This window comes from Quercus robur, chromosome 2 (genome assembly GCF_932294415.1).
Source record: "Quercus robur chromosome 2, dhQueRobu3.1, whole genome shotgun sequence".
In the NCBI taxonomy this organism is placed as follows: domain Eukaryota; kingdom Viridiplantae; phylum Streptophyta; class Magnoliopsida; order Fagales; family Fagaceae; genus Quercus; species Quercus robur.
Genome location: NC_065535.1, coordinates 10,878,355 through 10,896,651, shown reverse-complemented (window position 1 = coordinate 10,896,651; position 18,297 = coordinate 10,878,355). Strand labels below are relative to the sequence as shown.

The window sequence follows — 18,297 nt, the reverse complement described above, 5'->3', positions numbered from 1 at the left end:
TAATAAGTTATTATTAGAGTAATGTCATTTTTATATGGATCCACTATATATTGATATTACTTTTATTATACTTTTTTTTTTTAGGAATTTTATTACATATTGGTCATATATAATAGATCACATTAAGCATTATGGAAAAAAAAAATTAAAATTTGTGTAGTTGACATTCTTGTTTGTAGCCTCAAAATAGTGAAATTCTCCCAAAATAGTTACAACAATATATTATAGACAAAGTTTAACTACAAAATTAGTTGTAGTCTAAGACTATAACCTTACTCAATATCATTAAAATTATTACATATTTTGAAAATTCAACTATTGGATTGCATGTTCTTTTTTACGCACTTAATACACATGTCAAATTTTGTGTCAAAACTGTTATAATAAGTACTGTGGAGCAAAGGCTATTATTTGTTGGGTTAGGCTTAGGTTCAGTGTTTAGTAGCACTGGACCTGTTGAGATGATGGCATGTGCTCACTTTTGGACACGTATCACTATTTGACCGGGTCCAATGCACTAGAAGCACTGAACCTAAACAAGCGTCTAGCATGCATTAAATTTAAAAGATGCTCAAATTGATTGGACAATCATTTTCATTCTTGGCTAATAGGCCCCAAGAAGTAGACAAGCATTTTTCTTTTAAAAAATATGCCTTGCTCTGGTTTGTGAATAAATCACAAAATTTTGAGGAAAAAATAGCTCCATTTCGCTGTCCATTCGTTTTCTTTCACTTTAATGATGTCCAAGTTATGGAATAAAGTAGATTTTAACATTTATTTAACAGCCTAAACTAAGACTTTAGTCACTCCATGAAAATGAGAAAACAATTGTTATTTACGATTAATTAACTTTGTTATTGCACTGTAATATCTAGGCAACTTCGTCCCTTTTAATTAAATATAAAATTCTCTACTTTTGAGGTTGGATCACATCTTGCCCAATTACAATTAAGATTTAGCACACATCCTTTTACCCTAAAGGTAAAAAAGTGAAAAAAAAAAAAAACAATATTCCAAAACTTTGATAAAGATTCACTATATATCTTGTTATTGTCACATTATAATCGAGGTTAAATATTAAAAAAATTGAATAAATCCCAAAGGTTGTTGCCGAACAGAACACCCACTTGGCAATTGGCAACTTGTCATTTTGTAGCAAAACTAAATAATTATCGGATATCCCCGTAGGGACAAAAAAAAAACTAAATAATTACTAGACTACTACTACAAAATTATAAATTGACTAATCTGAAAGCACCCACTTGTTCTTTATCATTGTTTTAGCAGACTGTAACTGCCCTTGTAATCTAAGGCTTAGATATTGTGAATTTCTTGGACTTCAAAATTGACGGGCTCTATTGCATTATTTAGTGATCATGACTGTATCATTTTTATATATGGGTACTATTTCAAACAGGTAATGTTAAGACTATAATTTACCGTATAACTTACCATGGAACAAATTGTGAGTGATCGAGATATACATGAAACTATATAAATGCATCACTTTTTTCCACCAATTTTAGATTTTTTTTTTAAATTTTAGTTCAAGCATATGCTTCTGTACGTTGATGTCTATCTATTCGAAAATTTCGAATTTGAAACTAGGCAAAAGAGAAAGAGAAAGAGAAAGAGAAAGAGAGAGAGAGAATCTTTATTGGTTTGCACTTTGCTTAAGCTCAACACCATCCCAGAGTCTGAAACCACGTGAACCTTCCCTTGCTCACGTCCCCACACAGATCCTCCGTATCCAAATGTGGGCCCCACATTTTACACACAAAATAAAGGGACCCATTTACAGGAGCATAACTGTTCCCACCGCACGTGTCTCCTCATCCTCACACGTGAACATCCACGTGTCTATCTCACCCCTCCCATAACCCCAAAGACTCTTTCCCTACCTTGTCCTATAAATTGAGAACCTGTATCTTATATCCTAGACATAAAAGAAAAGAAAAGAAAAGAAAAGAGAGAGAGATATCCATACACATAGTTTGGTTTTTTATTATTATTATTTTTACCTTCTTGAATTCCTCGTTGCATTTTAACACTATGTGGGCAAATCAAAAACAAATAACGTGGTAAAAATAGATCAGAGAATCCCTTGCATGTTGCGTAGAAAATCTTTAAAAACACAGTCCGGCTTACGTTACCCCCCCCCCACAAAACCAAACCCACACACACTTCTATAACTCTCTGCCACAAAGATTTTTTTCCCAAAACACTTCGTTCATTGGTACCAACTTTTTCTTATCCTACACCCCCCACCTTCATTGTTCTTCTTCTATATATATCCCTTTCATTTTCTTTGTTAACTATTAAATAAACAAAAGCAATAGTGCTAAACACAAAAAAAAAATGGCTACGAATAAGCTTCTATTAACGTTTGCTATATGTAGATTAATAGTTACCGTTGGATTGACTCTGAGGCCCACGGAGCTTCTAAGGCTTGGATTGGATGGTCAACTCAGCCTTGACCCAACAGACATGGAGACGGCTTCGCTTGACTTTGGTATGATGAGCCGAGCCGAGCCGCTGGCTGTGTTCCACCCGGCTTCTGCTGAAGACGTGGTTAGGCTCGTGGGTGCGGCTTATGGCTCGGTTAATGGGTTCACTGTCTCGGCTAAGGGTCACGGGCATTCGATAAACGGTCAGGCTCAGACGAGTCATGGCGTGGTCATTGAGATGAGTGGGTCGGTGAAAAAGCTAGCTCAGCTAAGTCCTTTGGTGTCAATGGAACAAGAAGAACAAGAACAACGGTATGTGGATGTGTGGGGTGGAGAGCTTTGGATTGATGTGCTGAGAGCTACGCTAGAATATGGGCTTGCACCAAAGTCATGGACAGATTACTTGTATTTGTCAGTGGGTGGAACCCTTTCAAATGCTGGAATTAGTGGCCAAGCTTTCAATCATGGTCCTCAGATTAGCAATGTCTATGAACTTGACGTTGTTACAGGTTCGTTCATTTCTTACTTTCTTGCATGTCTAGCTTGTGTACAAGTTTTTCTTTCTTTCTTTTTTCTTTATTGGGAAAATAAAATAAAATCTTTATGTGGGTTTTGTTTCAATTTGTTAATTGCTCAAGTTTCTAAATCTTTTTTTGTTGGTGGTGAGCTTGTCATATATCTAGTTTTTCTCTTGAAATCTACCCTAGCTAGCTAGTAAATGAGCATCATAATTTATTTCCTATTCCATAATATTTTTATAAAAAAGTTTGAATTTTTTGCTTATCATTATTCTCAAAAGCTTCCAATTTAGTGGAAACTGAAATATTTTTTTATTGTAATATTTGTCTAGGGCTCTTCAGTTTTGTTTTATTGTTGCATTATTGTTGTTGTTGTCACCGAGTTTGTCTGAATCTCATTAATTATGGAATATGGATACATCTATGAATTCTCTAACGTATTCTTTTGGCTAATTATAGGCAAAGGTGAGCTAATGACATGTTCAGAAGAACAAAACTCAGAGCTGTTCCATGCTGTTCTTGGTGGTCTTGGCCAATTTGGAATCATCACTAGGGCTAGAATTCCACTTGAACCTGCCCCTCAAAGAGTATGTCTCTCTCTCTCTCTCTCAATGCACACAAACACACATGCCAACAAAAGTTTTACTTGTTTGAAGGAATAATTATGCCACATAGTTCTCTTTTTTCTTTTTCTTTTTTGGTTAAAGACAATACTCCTTTTTCTCACATATTAATGACCCTTGTTAATTAAATTTACAGTGGAATCAATCTTTCACTCGAAAGGAGAGACTACCATGTGACTCTATTGGAGATTACCTAATAATATTTTCTATTTTAAGTAAGTTTTAGTTGGCTATAAGGTGGGGCATTGGCCTTTGCAACAATTTTCCTAGTATTTAGTTTCATGTCAAAACCTAAAAAGCAAAGCATCATTACCTAAAGAGTTTTTAGAGTGTTGGGTCCATATTAGCTTTTTAAACACATTCAAGCGGCTGTTCTAAAGCTGGCAATGTTGTTGACATGTCTTTTTATCTTTTTTTTTTTTTTTTTTTTTTTGCTTCTCTATAACGTGGTCTCTTTTCTCTCTTTTTAGGTGCTTTTGATTTTAATACTGTTTCAAATTGATGTGTATAGGTGAGGTGGATCCGAGCACTGTATTCAAATTTTACTGCTTTTACCAAGGACCAAGAATTCCTCATCTCTCTGCATGGACACCCTAATAGCCAGAAATTCGACTATATTGAGGGTTTTGTAATTGTGGATGATGGGCTTATTAATAATTGGAGGTCCTCTTTCTTCTCTCCGCGAAACCCTGTTAAAATTACCTCTTTTAATTCTAATGGAGGTGTTTTATATTGCTTGGAGGTCACCAAGAATTATGATGAATCGAGCGCCAATAGTATTGATCAGGTATAAATGATTAACCTTTGAACAACTACTACTATTAATAATAACAATTTGTTTTTGTATATAAAGATAGTAACAAAAATGACAATTATAATAATTTTTTTTTTACCCCTAAACTATTGAAAGTGATTTTTTTGTCTTCCTTATTTTTGTCCTTAAACTATTGAAAAATGCTTTTTATTATAATTATGGACAAAAAACAAACTTTTGATAAACTTTAAGGAAAAAAAAAAAAAAAAAAACTTTAGCCAACCGTATAATACTACATATATAATTATGATAAAAAAGTAAAATACTACATAATAATAGTAGACATAATTTTCCTCAAACTCACTAAGTGATGGTTTTTAAGGCCATCATGTATTTTTAGTCATATAATATATTGAATAGTCACAACACTTGTTTAAATGATTTAATGACTTATGTGACTTGGTACATGTGGATAGTACATAATGGGTTGGAGTAGATTTCTATTTCTCCAACTTGATTTAAAGGAAAACTTTATCTAAAGGCAATAATTGTTTTTACCCCTCTTCCAAACTAATTTGGAGTAAATTTACTCCAACTCACCCACTCTATAAGTGATAGCTCGAAAAATTATGTGTGTTTTTTTTTTTTTTCACATGACCTATTTAAAATTAATATAATTTGTTTAAATGATTTATTACACATAGATGAGATTATGAATTGTCTTATAATTTTCTCCAATTCTGTTTGAAGAAATTTTTTGTCCATAATAGGTCGTTAATAATAATAACAGTAAAAAAAAATTATTGGCAGTAAAAAAAAAAAGGTTAAAAAAGAAGTAGTATCATACAAAAATTTATAGAATGAGATAATACTGATATGCCTCATTCAAAGTAGGTGGGTCTGTGGCTGGTGGGGAAATTTAATTAGGCGGCTGGTATTCTATCAAAAACTCTGACTCTTCTAAAAATGACATTTTCAAGCTGTTTGTTTGTGTGGACAACTGGTTCTCCAATTATTCGGAAAGAAACTAAGGACTTTTGGGTGGGCCTTATTTGTCCAATTAATGTAAATCAGTCATATGCATACTTTGAAGTTATTCCTCGATTAACTAAACAATACAGACTTTATCTAAGATCTAATAAATTTCCATTAAAAAGTTGGTAGGATGTAGTAGAAAAAAAAAAAAACTGTTCAAGCCGGGCTAGTTGGCTACATAGTTTTTGATTTTTCAAACTATTAGTGAAATGATTTAACTATAGCTGTTAAAAAAAGCCAATTTATTAGTCTTCCTAATTGAAGTAGCTTTCAAAGACGCACCATAAAATCTTCTCACTAATTTTTAAAAAATTTATTCACAGAAGTTAGAACCTTCTGCCATTATCAGTATCCTCCTTGTATTATTGTATATCAATATACGTATCAATTTCAGCTACTTATTTATTAGAAGAACACCTTTAGGGTTGTCCCATTATCAATACTTTGATTATTTTATTAAAGCTTTTTTGTCATTGTTAATAAAATATAGTCATAGAAGCTAGTTTAGAATGTAATAAAACATGCACAAGAAAACATGGAAGATCTTCTGTAATCTATCATGCTATCCGATGATTCTGATCCTAAGATTGAAGCCCCAACTTTTATTATATTTTTTGACTTTTAAAATTGCCAAATCTAGGCCGCCCACTTACCCTATTATTCTCTTCTAATAACCAATCCTAAAGTCATATATTTAAATTTTTTTTTTAAATGTTCTAGCAAAAAAAAACTGAGTAGAATCGAACTTATCCTGACAAGACCAATTCTTTTGTAGAAGCTTTTTTTGTCTTTATTTTTTTTAATATGTGTGTACTTTGAATCTTTAATTGTATTTTTTTTAAATGATCTATAATGACAAATGATTTTTTTTTTTTAATTTAGTAAATATTTTATGTTTTGTTGCAGGAAATAGAGGCTCTGTTGGAAAAATTAGATTTTATACCGACATCAGTCTTCACAACTGACCTGCCTTACGTGGATTTCTTGGACCGGGTCCACAAAAACGAGCTCAAGCTCAGGTCCAAGGGTTTGTGGGACGTACCACACCCATGGCTCAACCTTTTTGTGCCAAAGTCAAGGATTTCTGACTTCGATAAAGGTGTGTTCAAGGGCATTTTGGGAAATAAAACTAGTGGCCCCATTCTCATCTACCCTATGAACAAAGACAAGTAAGTCTCTAAAGATCACAGTTTGTGTCTTTTTCCTTTCAAGAACTGCATGCATGCAAGTGCAACATACAAGTATATATATATATATATATATATATATATATTTTTTTTTTACACATAATTGTGGAGATGGGTCACATTAATCATTGTCCGTACATGCAAACATACATTTTTTTTTTTCCTTCTTTTTTATACGTATATTATATAATATATAATTGCATGAAAATATATAAAAATAAATACTTGTTTGTATGTCTGTCTTAATTAAATATGGATATTTTGTACGAATGATTTTCTTGGCTCATAAATAATATGTGGACCATTTGTTAGCAGAAGGGCCAAGTATATGATATTAAGATAGGTAGCTATAAGTGACCTACTAGGTACTAACACCGACTCTTCTCGTATGCAAGCTGTAAAATTAACCTCCAATAATAGAGGAAGCATTATAGCTAGAGCCAAATATATATATATATATGTATGTATGTGTGTGTGTGTGAATTTTGTCTCTTTATACAAGCTGTGAGCCTCCAATAATATTCCTTCTTGAAAACCATGTAATATAATGTTTGATAATAGAAAAAAGACCGAGTGGGGAGTCTCAGTATATGTTACAAATTTCTTTTGAGAACTTTAGAATAGTCTGAAATCCGTAATTAATTGAGGACACTGTAAGTAAAGGAACTAGTTTCTTGGTATTTGAGTCGGCAGCTAGTAGAGCCGTTATTAAGCAAATTGAAAAAAGAAAACACAGTTTGTTGAAAAGGTTGTAGACTTGAAGTATTCACTCACTTTTAAGCAAACACATCATTGCCTAAATCACAGTCACATGGAGGAAGAAATTCACAGTTATAGTTTTATGAAGTTACATATCAAAACACTTCATGCATGGGTCAGAATTTTTATGAAGAAATTCACATATGTTTCGTTTAGAATATGCTCTGATAGGGGTTAAGTTTTAAATAGAGCAACTCTTTTTACAATTTTATTCATAGTTTGATAAGTTATGATTAGAGTAAAATTACTTCTTCTTTTTTAATATACATGCAATTAATCAATATAATTATATGGTTGAATTTAATTGAGGAATCTATATATGTAAGTTTTGTATTTAAATATTGAGTGGGTTCTTTCGCTTATTGTTTAAATTCATAGTAGAGTGCTCTGTTCATGACCTTTGCTCCTAGCTAAAACAATGTAATTGACAACTAAAAAGTTAAGAAAAGAGAAGAAAAAAAAAGGGAAAAATCATGAGTCGGACCCTTGAAACTATGATTAGATGATGACATGTGGAGCATTTAGCAAAGGGAACAAATGGACCACATGCACGTAGACAACACAACTGGGATGAATATTGTATATCATACCAGCTAGGTTGATTAACACTTTTCTCTTTTGTTGACTGTAACCCAACTAAAATCGACGGTAGTGATCATCCAAGTGTGAAGATTCTCATGTCAGAAGATCTACACATAGGGACCCAATTGATAGGATTGGGACCCATGTCCTGTTAAAAAATATTGCAAAAATATATAATAATAATAAAAAACTGAGTTCCAATTCTTAACATAATTGCCGTTAGTACAGAGTAACACTAACGACCCATCACACCCCCCCCCCCCCCCCCTTCCCCCTTTCCCCTTTCCCCTATGGGTTTGGGTCCCCATTGATTCTCCCAGAACCATCAAATCCCAACTACCATGCGTTTTGCACGCATGAGAAAGCTACAAAAAAAAATATATATATATATATATATATATGAATGCATTTTTCTTTCTCGCAAAATTTCTATAACCACATAATATGACATAATTGTCCATGCCGTATCGTGACCGGCAATGAATAATAGAGAATAATTGTAAGTCTGCGAGAGTGACAATCAGTCAATTACAGTATAAAAATTATGATATTTTATTGTATTTTCATTATGCTAATTGGGTTTGTGATTGTGTGTAGGTGGGACCATAGGAGCTCGGTGGTGACACCAGATGAGCAAGTGTTTTACTTGGTGGCATTTTTAAGATCAGCATTGGATACTGTAATTGGAGGAGATAAGAGTCAGAGCTTGGAGTACCTGACCAATCAGAACCGTCAGATCCTCAGATTCTGTGATGATGCTGGGATCAAGCTCAAACAGTACCTGCCCCACTACACTACACAAGAGGAGTGGTTGGACCACTTTGGAGATAAGTGGGCCCAGTTTTATCAGAGAAAGATGGAGTTTGATCCTCGGCGCATTTTAGCCACAGGCCAACGCATATTCAAGCCCTCTTTTTCTACAAAAGTGGCTTCATGGTGATGAAACTCTAAAAATCAATCAATGATTCAAGAACCCCCCAAGCACACACTACATATAGACTATAGACCATAGTAGTAGTTTTTTTTTTTTTTTAATTGACTTTTAGGAATTAATATAATTTTGTACATAAACTCAACTATATATTGGAAGCAATGGGAAATTATGAAATTTTTGTTCTTTAATGATTTATTTAAGGATTGTATTAACGAGCACTATAAAGTACCGATAATAAATTGTTTAATGTTAAATTTTTAACTGATTTTTTTAGTTTTACTTATTATTTCAGCTTTTCATCCCCTTTCATTAATTCATGCCAATTTTTTTTCTAACTAAACCCCATAATAATTTTTTTTTTTTTTACTGACACAATAAATCATTTTTAAAGAGCATTTTACTGTTCTTGTTAACATTTTCCTTAATTAATTAAAAAGTGATTAGGAAATTAACGAGGGGTGTTTTGTTTTTCTTTCATGAGTGGTGTGGTTGAGGAATTGTTCTCTGATGATGGCAATTGATTTGGGAAGGTATATTTGTATGTAATAGAAAATTTACAAGTTAAAAGAAGGGGATAGGAAAAGTGGGGTCTATGATCACGCAGTGCACATGTCATGTTGTTGGTTTGCAGTGCCCGTGATCCCGACCGCCCGTCTGGTTTGCCTCTGGATCTTGTCTGCGGCATCTTCCACACAGCTGGTTCCAGTTCCTCTAATATGGTCTGGCACCATATCTTCCTCAATATAATTGCGGATCATATATTTAACTTATTTGGGGAAAGTATACTAGTATCTCATGTTTCCCTTTCTTGTAGAAATAGATCATTTATTTATTTTATTTTTTTGTAATTTACAGAAACGTATCAGCTATGCTTTATGGTATTGAATGCTGAGTAGTGCATATAAGTGTAAGGGAAATGAGAATGTTAAAATAGATAAGCGAGAATACACGAAATAATAAGATTTGAAATAAGAATATTCGCTTAAAAAGAGGGTAGCCCTTATTGATAAAAAGATAAGAGAGAGAGAGAGAGTGCTTGAAATATGTTGGTCATGTTCAGAGGAGAGTGAGTGATGTAATAAAAAAGAGTGAGTTGATCTAAGTCAAGGGAACCAAAAAAAGGTAGAGGAAAACTAAAAATAATATTAATATAAATAATGAAAAATGACATGTCAATTAGAGAACATGACCTCAGATCCATAGCCGTTCTCAAAATTTTGGGACTAAGACTTTGTTATTGTTGTTACATAAATGTTTCTAATTGCTGCCGACCTCTCACAACTTTTGAACCCCACGACTTATTTGTTGTGAGAAGTTCCTACATGCAAACAATTTTTTTATAATATAAATATTTGGTCTTCCTATTTACACTTTTACAAACCCATGTAATCAAACTTAACTGAGATTACACAGGGACTTGTTCATTATTTTTTCTCCTAAGTGATACTTTGAACAAAATTATAAGAAAAACTTAATTATAATTCCCTAAATACTGTAACTTAGGTTCTTCAATTAAATTCAACCACATGGTTAAATTAAACAAAGCAATGCAAAGAGTGATTTCATTTTGAAAGGAGAATTTAAGTTCAAACCTTGTGACTTATTGACCTATACAACTGTATGATTAAATTTAATTGGAAAATATATTACCTAAAGAACAATCCATAGAGAGAGGGAGAAAAGAGAAGAGGAATCCATATTTCCCAAGGGTCCCACCATAGAAGACACATTGTCGGCAGCAAGACAAACTCTAAGCAGCTACTAAGCCAACTTTGTGGGTAAGATTCATTACAATTGAGACTGTTGCAGGTCATTTCACCAGCCATGACCCAAACTTTCTATTTTGGTTTCAAAGTAAATCAATTGCATGTTCTATTTGGAAGTATCTGGTTGGTATGTCCAAGCTTTGCTGGCATATATCAACTTTCTCGAAGAAAAGATGTACTTGAAGCATCTTGGAACTGCACAAGGATAAAAAGTTGCACATACATAGTACACTGTCACTATTTTTCTTTTAATGTTTCTACTAAAATTCAGAAAATATTACATGTGATATTCAAAGCTTAAACAGTGACATTTAAAAAGGGGAGAAAAGTCTTACCTTTACTTCTGCTCCACTATTGGCACTCCATCCCAGCATAAACAAAAGATACTAAGATGAAGCCCACAAAAATTTGCCAAGCACAGATTTGCCTGTTCAATCTATAACATTGGTGCAGGCAAAGATGGGCAACAGCAATTTGCAGTAAAATGTGGACAGCAACAGGATACTTTGGATGAAAGAATCAATACACACGATGACCTGCTCTTTAGTCCAGGAGTAAACAAAAGATACTAAGATGAAGCCCACAAAAATTTGCCAAGCACAGATTTGCTTGTTCAATCTAACATTGGTGCAAGCAAAGATGGGCAATAGCAATATGCATTAAGATGTGGACAGCAACAGGTCACCTTGGATGAAAGATTCAATACACACGATGACCTGCTCTTTAGTCTAGGAGTAAACACGTAGTGTCACTCACAGTGTGGTTGGCATTAATTTGAATCATCCTCTGCTTCGAGTTGCTTCCCGAATTTCTGCAATGCAAGTGAATATATTGTTTTCCTACTGACTGATGTTCCGCCAGCCACCAACTTGACAGCCTAAATGCACATAAAAATTGTCATAAGCAACACTTAACCTCACCCTCAGCTTTCATCATACATGAAGAGAAGAAAGGATTAATAAAATTTTCGTTACTTATAAAAAAATAAAATAAAATAAAAGGCAGAAAATGTGGTCCTAGAGGCTTCTCTTGTTGCAACATTCCTTTACTGCTTGCTTCAATTATTTCAGTTTGTAACATAATTACCATTCATAGGGAAATTGTGTAATTACTTCAAAATGTCATATAGTGTGTGTAGAAAAAATTGCTTCAATTATTTTACAGGAATGGTATATGCATGCTGCTAAGTAGCTAAGAATAGTAGTAGTTACTTGGCAACAAAAGTATTATTCTATTTGGGAATGTATTATATCTGCATAATATGCATATGCACGTGTGAATGTTAAAGAGAACTGTTGCCGATGAGAATCATCAACTTTTAATTTGTCTTAAGAACTATCATTAATTCCCTGATTTCAATTAGCTAAAAATTTTGGTTAGTAAATTGAATTGCTACTCTGTAACATATAAAGATGTATGGGAAAAACTAAAATTTGGTAAACTCTCTGAGTGGAAGCCATTACTGTAGAAAGACTATGCCCGCTGGAGATCAAGTCTCTCAATTGGTTCTCAAGCTCACACTCTGACGGAGTTTCAACCATAGATTTTTCCTTCCCTTCAATTAACAGTGTAATTTCCCCCTTCGGTTGGTAAGTTGAAAACACTTCTTTTGCATCTGCCAATGTACCCCGCCAAAACTGATGAGGCATCATTATTTTTATTAGTGAGTCAAGAACAATAGGGACAATTCACAAAGCATATTAATGTCAAACAGATTAACATGGAATCCAAAAGAAGTAAAAATAGTATTGGTCAATTCATTTTGGCATTGACCCTTAAATTTGCAAATGACACCTCTGTATAATTATAGCCATATAACTATGATACGATGAACTAGTATAACATACAGATGTAAATCAGTACGTTGAGCATATTGTTACTAAACTAATCTAGTCTGACTCCCCTGAATTTGTAAAAAAATGGAACTTCCTATTATTTCAATTGTACAATAATGAAAAGACAGGAGAGAAATGTTTTATAAGTGACCAAACTAATCTATCATCCTTAGTTGAATATGGTTCCTAGGTGTTGAAGTAAAATCACCCTATCAAAAATAGGGAAAATTCAGGGTCAAATTGTAACACCTAACCAGGTATGGACCCAAAAAGAAACTACTGGAACAGTACACCATATGTATCTAATTAAATAACTTTTTGCAATTGTATGTTCATTATCAGCCTTTTCCTGGGGGTTCAAGGATACCCCAATGGTCCAGCACCTCTTGTGGTGCCTAGAAACTGGGGTTTGAATTTCACCAGCCCCCCTCCTCCTATTTACCTATCAAGAAATATATTTATTAGCCTTTTCCTTCGTCCATCTTAAATACCAAATTTCCTCCCTCTGCCCCACATGGATAAAATTTACTTGAAAATCCAAAATCTAAATAGCCACTGAAGGACCAACAATTGCAGATACAGGTCCTGGAAATACCCAAGCCAGCAGGAATCAAAAGCAGTGAAAACCACAAAATCCAAGTGTAAATACAGATGCCCAATCACACAACACGTTTCACATAATCACTTTCTTTCCATCAAGAGAGTAACTCTTTTTTTGGTTAACAAGGCGAATACTTCATTTGTTTTCACAAAGGTATTTCATTCCATTTACTCACACAGTATCTATATTGGAAGATGAACATGTACATGGAAGCATTCCACCATTTAATTTCATTTCAAAAGCATAATTAACAAAGTATTGACAGAAAAGAAAAAGTGCATCTTTCACTGACTGTAAAGAAGCATTAAATATGACATGTCCTTTTGGTGCCAAAGAAAGCCTAATGATGATGCAGGAGTGTAAAATAAGCCTACCAACATATAATTCCACACTTATGTTCGTAGTCTTTATGAAATTTTATGGGATTACATGTGACCTTTGATTAGTTTGGTGAGCTACAATTAAAAGGATTCATGTGTGGTTAAGAATTAATACTGTAGTATTAACAATGGGCCTCATTTAAGTAGTCCTTTAAGAGTTCTGTTAGCAGTCTTTGCCATCTATATAAGCATTTTATATCTGGAATATTTCTTAGGTCTCTTAAACCTAGAAACAACTGAGTTCCTAGTTCTATACTTTTGCCATCTCTTGTCACCTTTTCTGTTGGATCTTCCTCTTAAGACCTATCATTGGGTAAGATGGCCATGAAGGTACTGTTATTTTGCTGCATCATAAAATTAGACAAATGTAGTACTGAAATATCTTTTAACTTCCTTCTTTGAAACAGCGGTAGTTCTCAGCAAGTACTCGTAGGTGTTTGTTCTCATCATTTAATGAAAATCGGATCTAGAGGGCTTGAAGAGTACTAAAAGCAAAAGATAAACATGAATGAGAGAGAGAGAGGAATCCCATTAAAAAAAAAGAGAGAGAAATCACTCTTGAGTGCCTTGATTGCATCAAAAACCTGTCCATGCTGCCCCACATACCCAACTAAACCATTTAAGAATTAAGATTTTATTCAAGTGCTTGATGAAGTAAGATCTTATCACATTCCACAAATAGGTCACCATCACAGACATTGCGGTACGTATTTGGCCTAATACAATTATATTCATCACAAATTTAGTAAGGAAAGATTATAGCTCAACTAAGTTAGTATCCAGAATTCAGAAAGTATTACAATCCAAGTTCTCAGACACCCAATGAAGCAATATGAACAGGATGTAAAGAGGTACTGATGTAACATAGGACCTACCTCTTCGTGCATTTTTGTCATCTCTCGAGCTATGACACATTGTCTGCAATAAAATTTTTATGAACTGTCAAAGCCAATTCTCAGGAATCGTTTATCTACTTGACAAAAAGTACACACCCCTAGCAAATCAGCTATTGCACAAGAATTTACTAATGCAAGTTCATTTCATAATCCATCATCACATGAAATGAACCATAATTAGAAATTCAAAGAGTGAAAGCCAGATATCATATCTATGGCGCAAGTGCTATTTGATGCAAGTAAAATTGCATTGTAACAAGAGTCCAGAGGATCATCTCCTACTTGTATTGAAAAACTAAAATTTGGCTACACATAATAATCAAATGGTTAGAAATTAACTAAAAGCAAGAGGCTACAATATCAATAATTTTTTTTTTGATAAGTATGAATAGAGTATTAATCAAGAGATGCTACAATATCAATAAATTACCCATCCTCATCCAGGAAACAAAGGTTACTGATGTTGATCTGGTGACCTTGGGTGTTTATTTCCAGGCTTCAAGTACCCTTAGAAACAAATATGATATTTCCAATAACAGGGGGGGTGGGGGGGGGGGGGGGGGGGGGGGGGAAGAGAGAGAGAGAGAGAGAGAGAGAGAAAGGAACAAAGAAAGAACAAAACTCATATTTTCAATAAGCAAGTTAAGCAAACTCGAACATACTAAGCATGAATTTTATTATTTTGTAATTACCCAGTAAACTGTTGATATATTTTCCAGCATCTACTATAACAGATGAATAGATTTCAATTTCATCTCTCAAAAAATTAAAAATTAAAGAATAGATTTCAATTCCAAGAATATGATTGTGTAGTTTTTTTTTTTTTTTTTGATAAGTAACAAATTTTTTTACTAGAATGAAAACCAAGAATACCATTGCATAGTAGTTTATACAAGTAGATAGGAAATATGTTCATTTAGGTACCTAGAGTCACCGAAATGTAAAGAAGTTTCTTCAAGAAACTGGTGAAGCTTGTGTGGAGGAACATAGAATATTTGAGTCATCATCTCATTTGCAGAAACCATCAGTCTCTCTCTTCTTGACCCGGCATGTTTAGGAAGAAATCCAACTGCAGCATTATTTATAATATAAGGTTTTAAAACCTAATAATAGTCAATTAGCTTTAGTCCAAATGGCAGATCCTCCTCTTGTAAAAACAAGGTGGAGGATGAGGTTGTGGGCTCGTAACTTACAGGATGTTTGTGTAATTTACCTTTTAAACAAAAAAGGTTTTCAAAATCCTAAGGTCATGTTTGGTAACAATTTTTGATTTCTATTTTCAAAACTTGTTTTTGGGAATAAAAAGAGAAAACAATTTTCTTGTATTTTTGAAATCAAAAACATGTTTGGTTAGTTGAAATTAAAAAATATTTTTTTGAAGAAAAAAATAGAAAATACTAAAATATGTTGTTATTAGGATTTAAACTCTAATGCTAACTTATTAAATGAGATAGATTCATTAAATTAAATGCATGTTTTCATTAACTTTTGAAAATTAGAAACTGAAAATAGCCTTTTGTATGTTTTCAGTTTCCTTCACAAATTGAGTTTTGAGAACAATTTTTGTTTTCGGTCCATTTTAGGTTGCCAAACAAGTTTTTTAGTCTCAAAAATAAAAAATTGTTTTTGAAAACAGAAAATAAGGGGAAAAAACATTACCAAACATACCCTAATATTTTGGACACTGCATCCTCCAATGAGTATGTCAGCCCACATTATGAGCAAGAAAATTACCAAATGTAAATTCATCAGTGGCCAAACCAGAGGCAGAAAGAGCAGCTACCAAAGCGGAAGGCCCAGGGATAGGAACAACAAGAATATTCTCATCCACGCATAACTTTGCCTGCACCAAGATTTCAAATATGTGTTAAATTCTCAAAATAAATCAACAGTGAAAACTCAAATGCAAACATCCAGCAAAATCCAAGTATGATTTGGAACCTTACAGGACAGGGAATTGGGGAATTGACCAGATAAATTCCATGCACCTTTGAAAATGTTGAAGTGAAGGAACTATATATTTATAATCATCAAGTCAATTTGTATTTGTCTACTTCCATACAGAGTTTTTTTTAAAACAAAGAAACACAAACACCCATGCACACATGCACACATGTACAAGCTCATATTATTAAAACAATTAAAGTAGTTTAAAAAGAAAATGATCACCCAAGGCACAAGATTCCCACTTTTCCGGGGTCTAAGACGGTTGGTTGGTAGGTAGCCTTAGAGGCTAATTCCTGGACTTAAACCTGCAGCATATCGCTTAGGGTACTTGCCATTGCTCCAAGGTCCAACCTCTAATTAGTTAAATTCAATAAACAAATTTTTATATACTTACAATAGGATTTGAACCTATGACATGCACTCCATGATTATTTGCTCTTTATTATTAGACCAAGATATTAATTGACTATTGGTATAGGTGGGACTCAAACCCAAATCCCTTAGTCAACGACAAAAGACTTTACTAATTGAGGTAACTAAAACCCATCACTAAAACCATATTCTTTATTCTCATTCCAGCACTGATAGCTTGAGGAATCGAGGGCTTTGTTTCAGAAAAAAGTTGCAAAAGGTAAACCCAAACTGATAACATGCTTCGCTCTGTCTGTAAGCTATTTGATGTCTGACAGCTCACTCATATACCAAAAGGTAGGACAAGTTTGTGCACAAACTGATCCAAGAAAGATGCTTTCACTACCAAGGAGAGAAAATCGAAAATGATTTATAAGTGCCTAAACTACTTTAGCAGTCAGGGTACTCCTTTTGGTGCCGGAATTAAGCTCATAGGCCTCATCCCTCCCTCTCATTCTCAAATTATCCTTGAACCGAAAGAAGAAAAAAACAGGAACGAAAGAAAGAGAAACCTTCAAGCATTGCTAAGAAGGAAGGAAGGATGGATGATGTTCTATCAGTTCTAGCTTAAAAATCAGCCAAATTCTTACCAAGCTGGCCTAGTTTGTAGTGAAATAAAGAAATGATTACTATAACTCTTGTTTGTTGCAAACATGAGTACCCTACAATATCCGCATTTTATGAAATAATAACATATAAGATATAACTATCAATCTTCATGTAAAGACTAAACAAGAGAATTCGACACTAACTATATCTATATTTATGTACCACATTCAGAAAGAAGGTTTTTATTAGGACACAAAATAAAAACACTCACCAATTCCATGCCAGGATCACTAATGCAGGGCGTCCCGGCGTCACTAATCAACGCGACGATCTCACCTTGCTTCAGCCTCTTTAACACGGCTTGTTCTCTTTGAGATTCATTGAACTTGTGATAACTCAACTGAATTAAAGAGCTATACAATCAGAATGGTATAAAATTAATAATCGGTACAAAAGACAGATAAGGCTCAATGAAGACTTACAAGAGGAGTTTTAATATTGTAATGGTGAAGCAACTTCCCTGAATGCCTTGTGTCTTCTGAAAGTATCACATCGGCTGAATTTAACACACGGAGAGCACTGCAGCATTAAAGTGTTTCAAAGTCAAATACGAGCTAAGAAAAAAAAAAAATACAATTAAAAAGTAGTAACAAATTAAAGTGAGTAACCGTAATGTGATATCTTCGAGATTTCCAATTGGTGTTCCTACTAGATATAAACCCGGTTTAAGCAAGCCCTGAAAGAATAATAAATCTTATATTACCAAAAATAAAAAAAGTGAAAGGACAAAAAAAAAAAAAAAAAAAAAGGGTAAAAGATTTACGCGTTTTGAAGATTCGAGAGGGATTGAATGGGTGAATTGTGGGTTGGAACAGAAGGTAAGGGTGAGGATTTTTGTAGGGGGTGGAGAACGCAGCGACAGAGCTGTAGTAGTGAAACAAAACGCCATCGAAGGAACGCGTCGAGTTAACATTTGCTTCCAATCCTTGCACTGTTTGTGTTGAAACGCTGAACGAGTTTCCCTTGCTCCCTTTTAAAATTCAATTTAGTCCCTTTCAAATTCATTAATTTTT

The 18,297-nt window shown here is 33.7% G+C and overlaps 2 protein-coding genes across 7 annotated transcripts; one reads left to right on the top strand and one right to left on the bottom strand.

The window, feature by feature from the left end:
• The first annotated feature begins 1,952 nt into the window (after nt 1-1,952).
• Nucleotides 1,953-9,102, top strand: LOC126712322 (cytokinin dehydrogenase 5). Its single transcript, XM_050411617.1, has 5 exons — nt 1,953-2,956; nt 3,425-3,552; nt 4,100-4,375; nt 6,284-6,546; nt 8,503-9,102. Exons 1-5 carry the CDS (start codon nt 2,359-2,361, stop codon nt 8,843-8,845), a joined length of 1,608 nt encoding a protein of 535 aa, XP_050267574.1. The 5' UTR covers nt 1,953-2,358; the 3' UTR covers nt 8,846-9,102.
• A 1,272-nt stretch (nt 9,103-10,374) lies between these two features.
• Nucleotides 10,375-18,289, bottom strand: LOC126712321 (uncharacterized). Of its 6 annotated transcripts, none has more exons than XM_050411615.1 (11): nt 18,048-18,284; nt 17,893-17,960; nt 17,707-17,803; nt 17,496-17,624; nt 16,052-16,160; nt 15,242-15,386; nt 14,297-14,339; nt 12,069-12,242; nt 11,291-11,482; nt 10,941-11,146; nt 10,375-10,800 (listed from the first exon to the last, which is right to left on the bottom strand). In XM_050411615.1, exons 1-9 carry the CDS (start codon nt 18,195-18,197, stop codon nt 11,375-11,377), a joined length of 1,023 nt encoding a protein of 340 aa, XP_050267572.1. In that variant the 5' UTR covers nt 18,198-18,284; the 3' UTR covers nt 10,375-10,800; nt 10,941-11,146; nt 11,291-11,374. The 6 variants fall into 6 exon arrangements, with proteins under 6 accessions (XP_050267572.1, XP_050267569.1, XP_050267570.1 ...); XM_050411612.1 differs by having other exon boundaries at nt 10,941-11,141; XM_050411613.1 differs by having other exon boundaries at nt 11,362-11,482.
• Nucleotides 18,290-18,297: the final 8 nt, after the last annotated feature.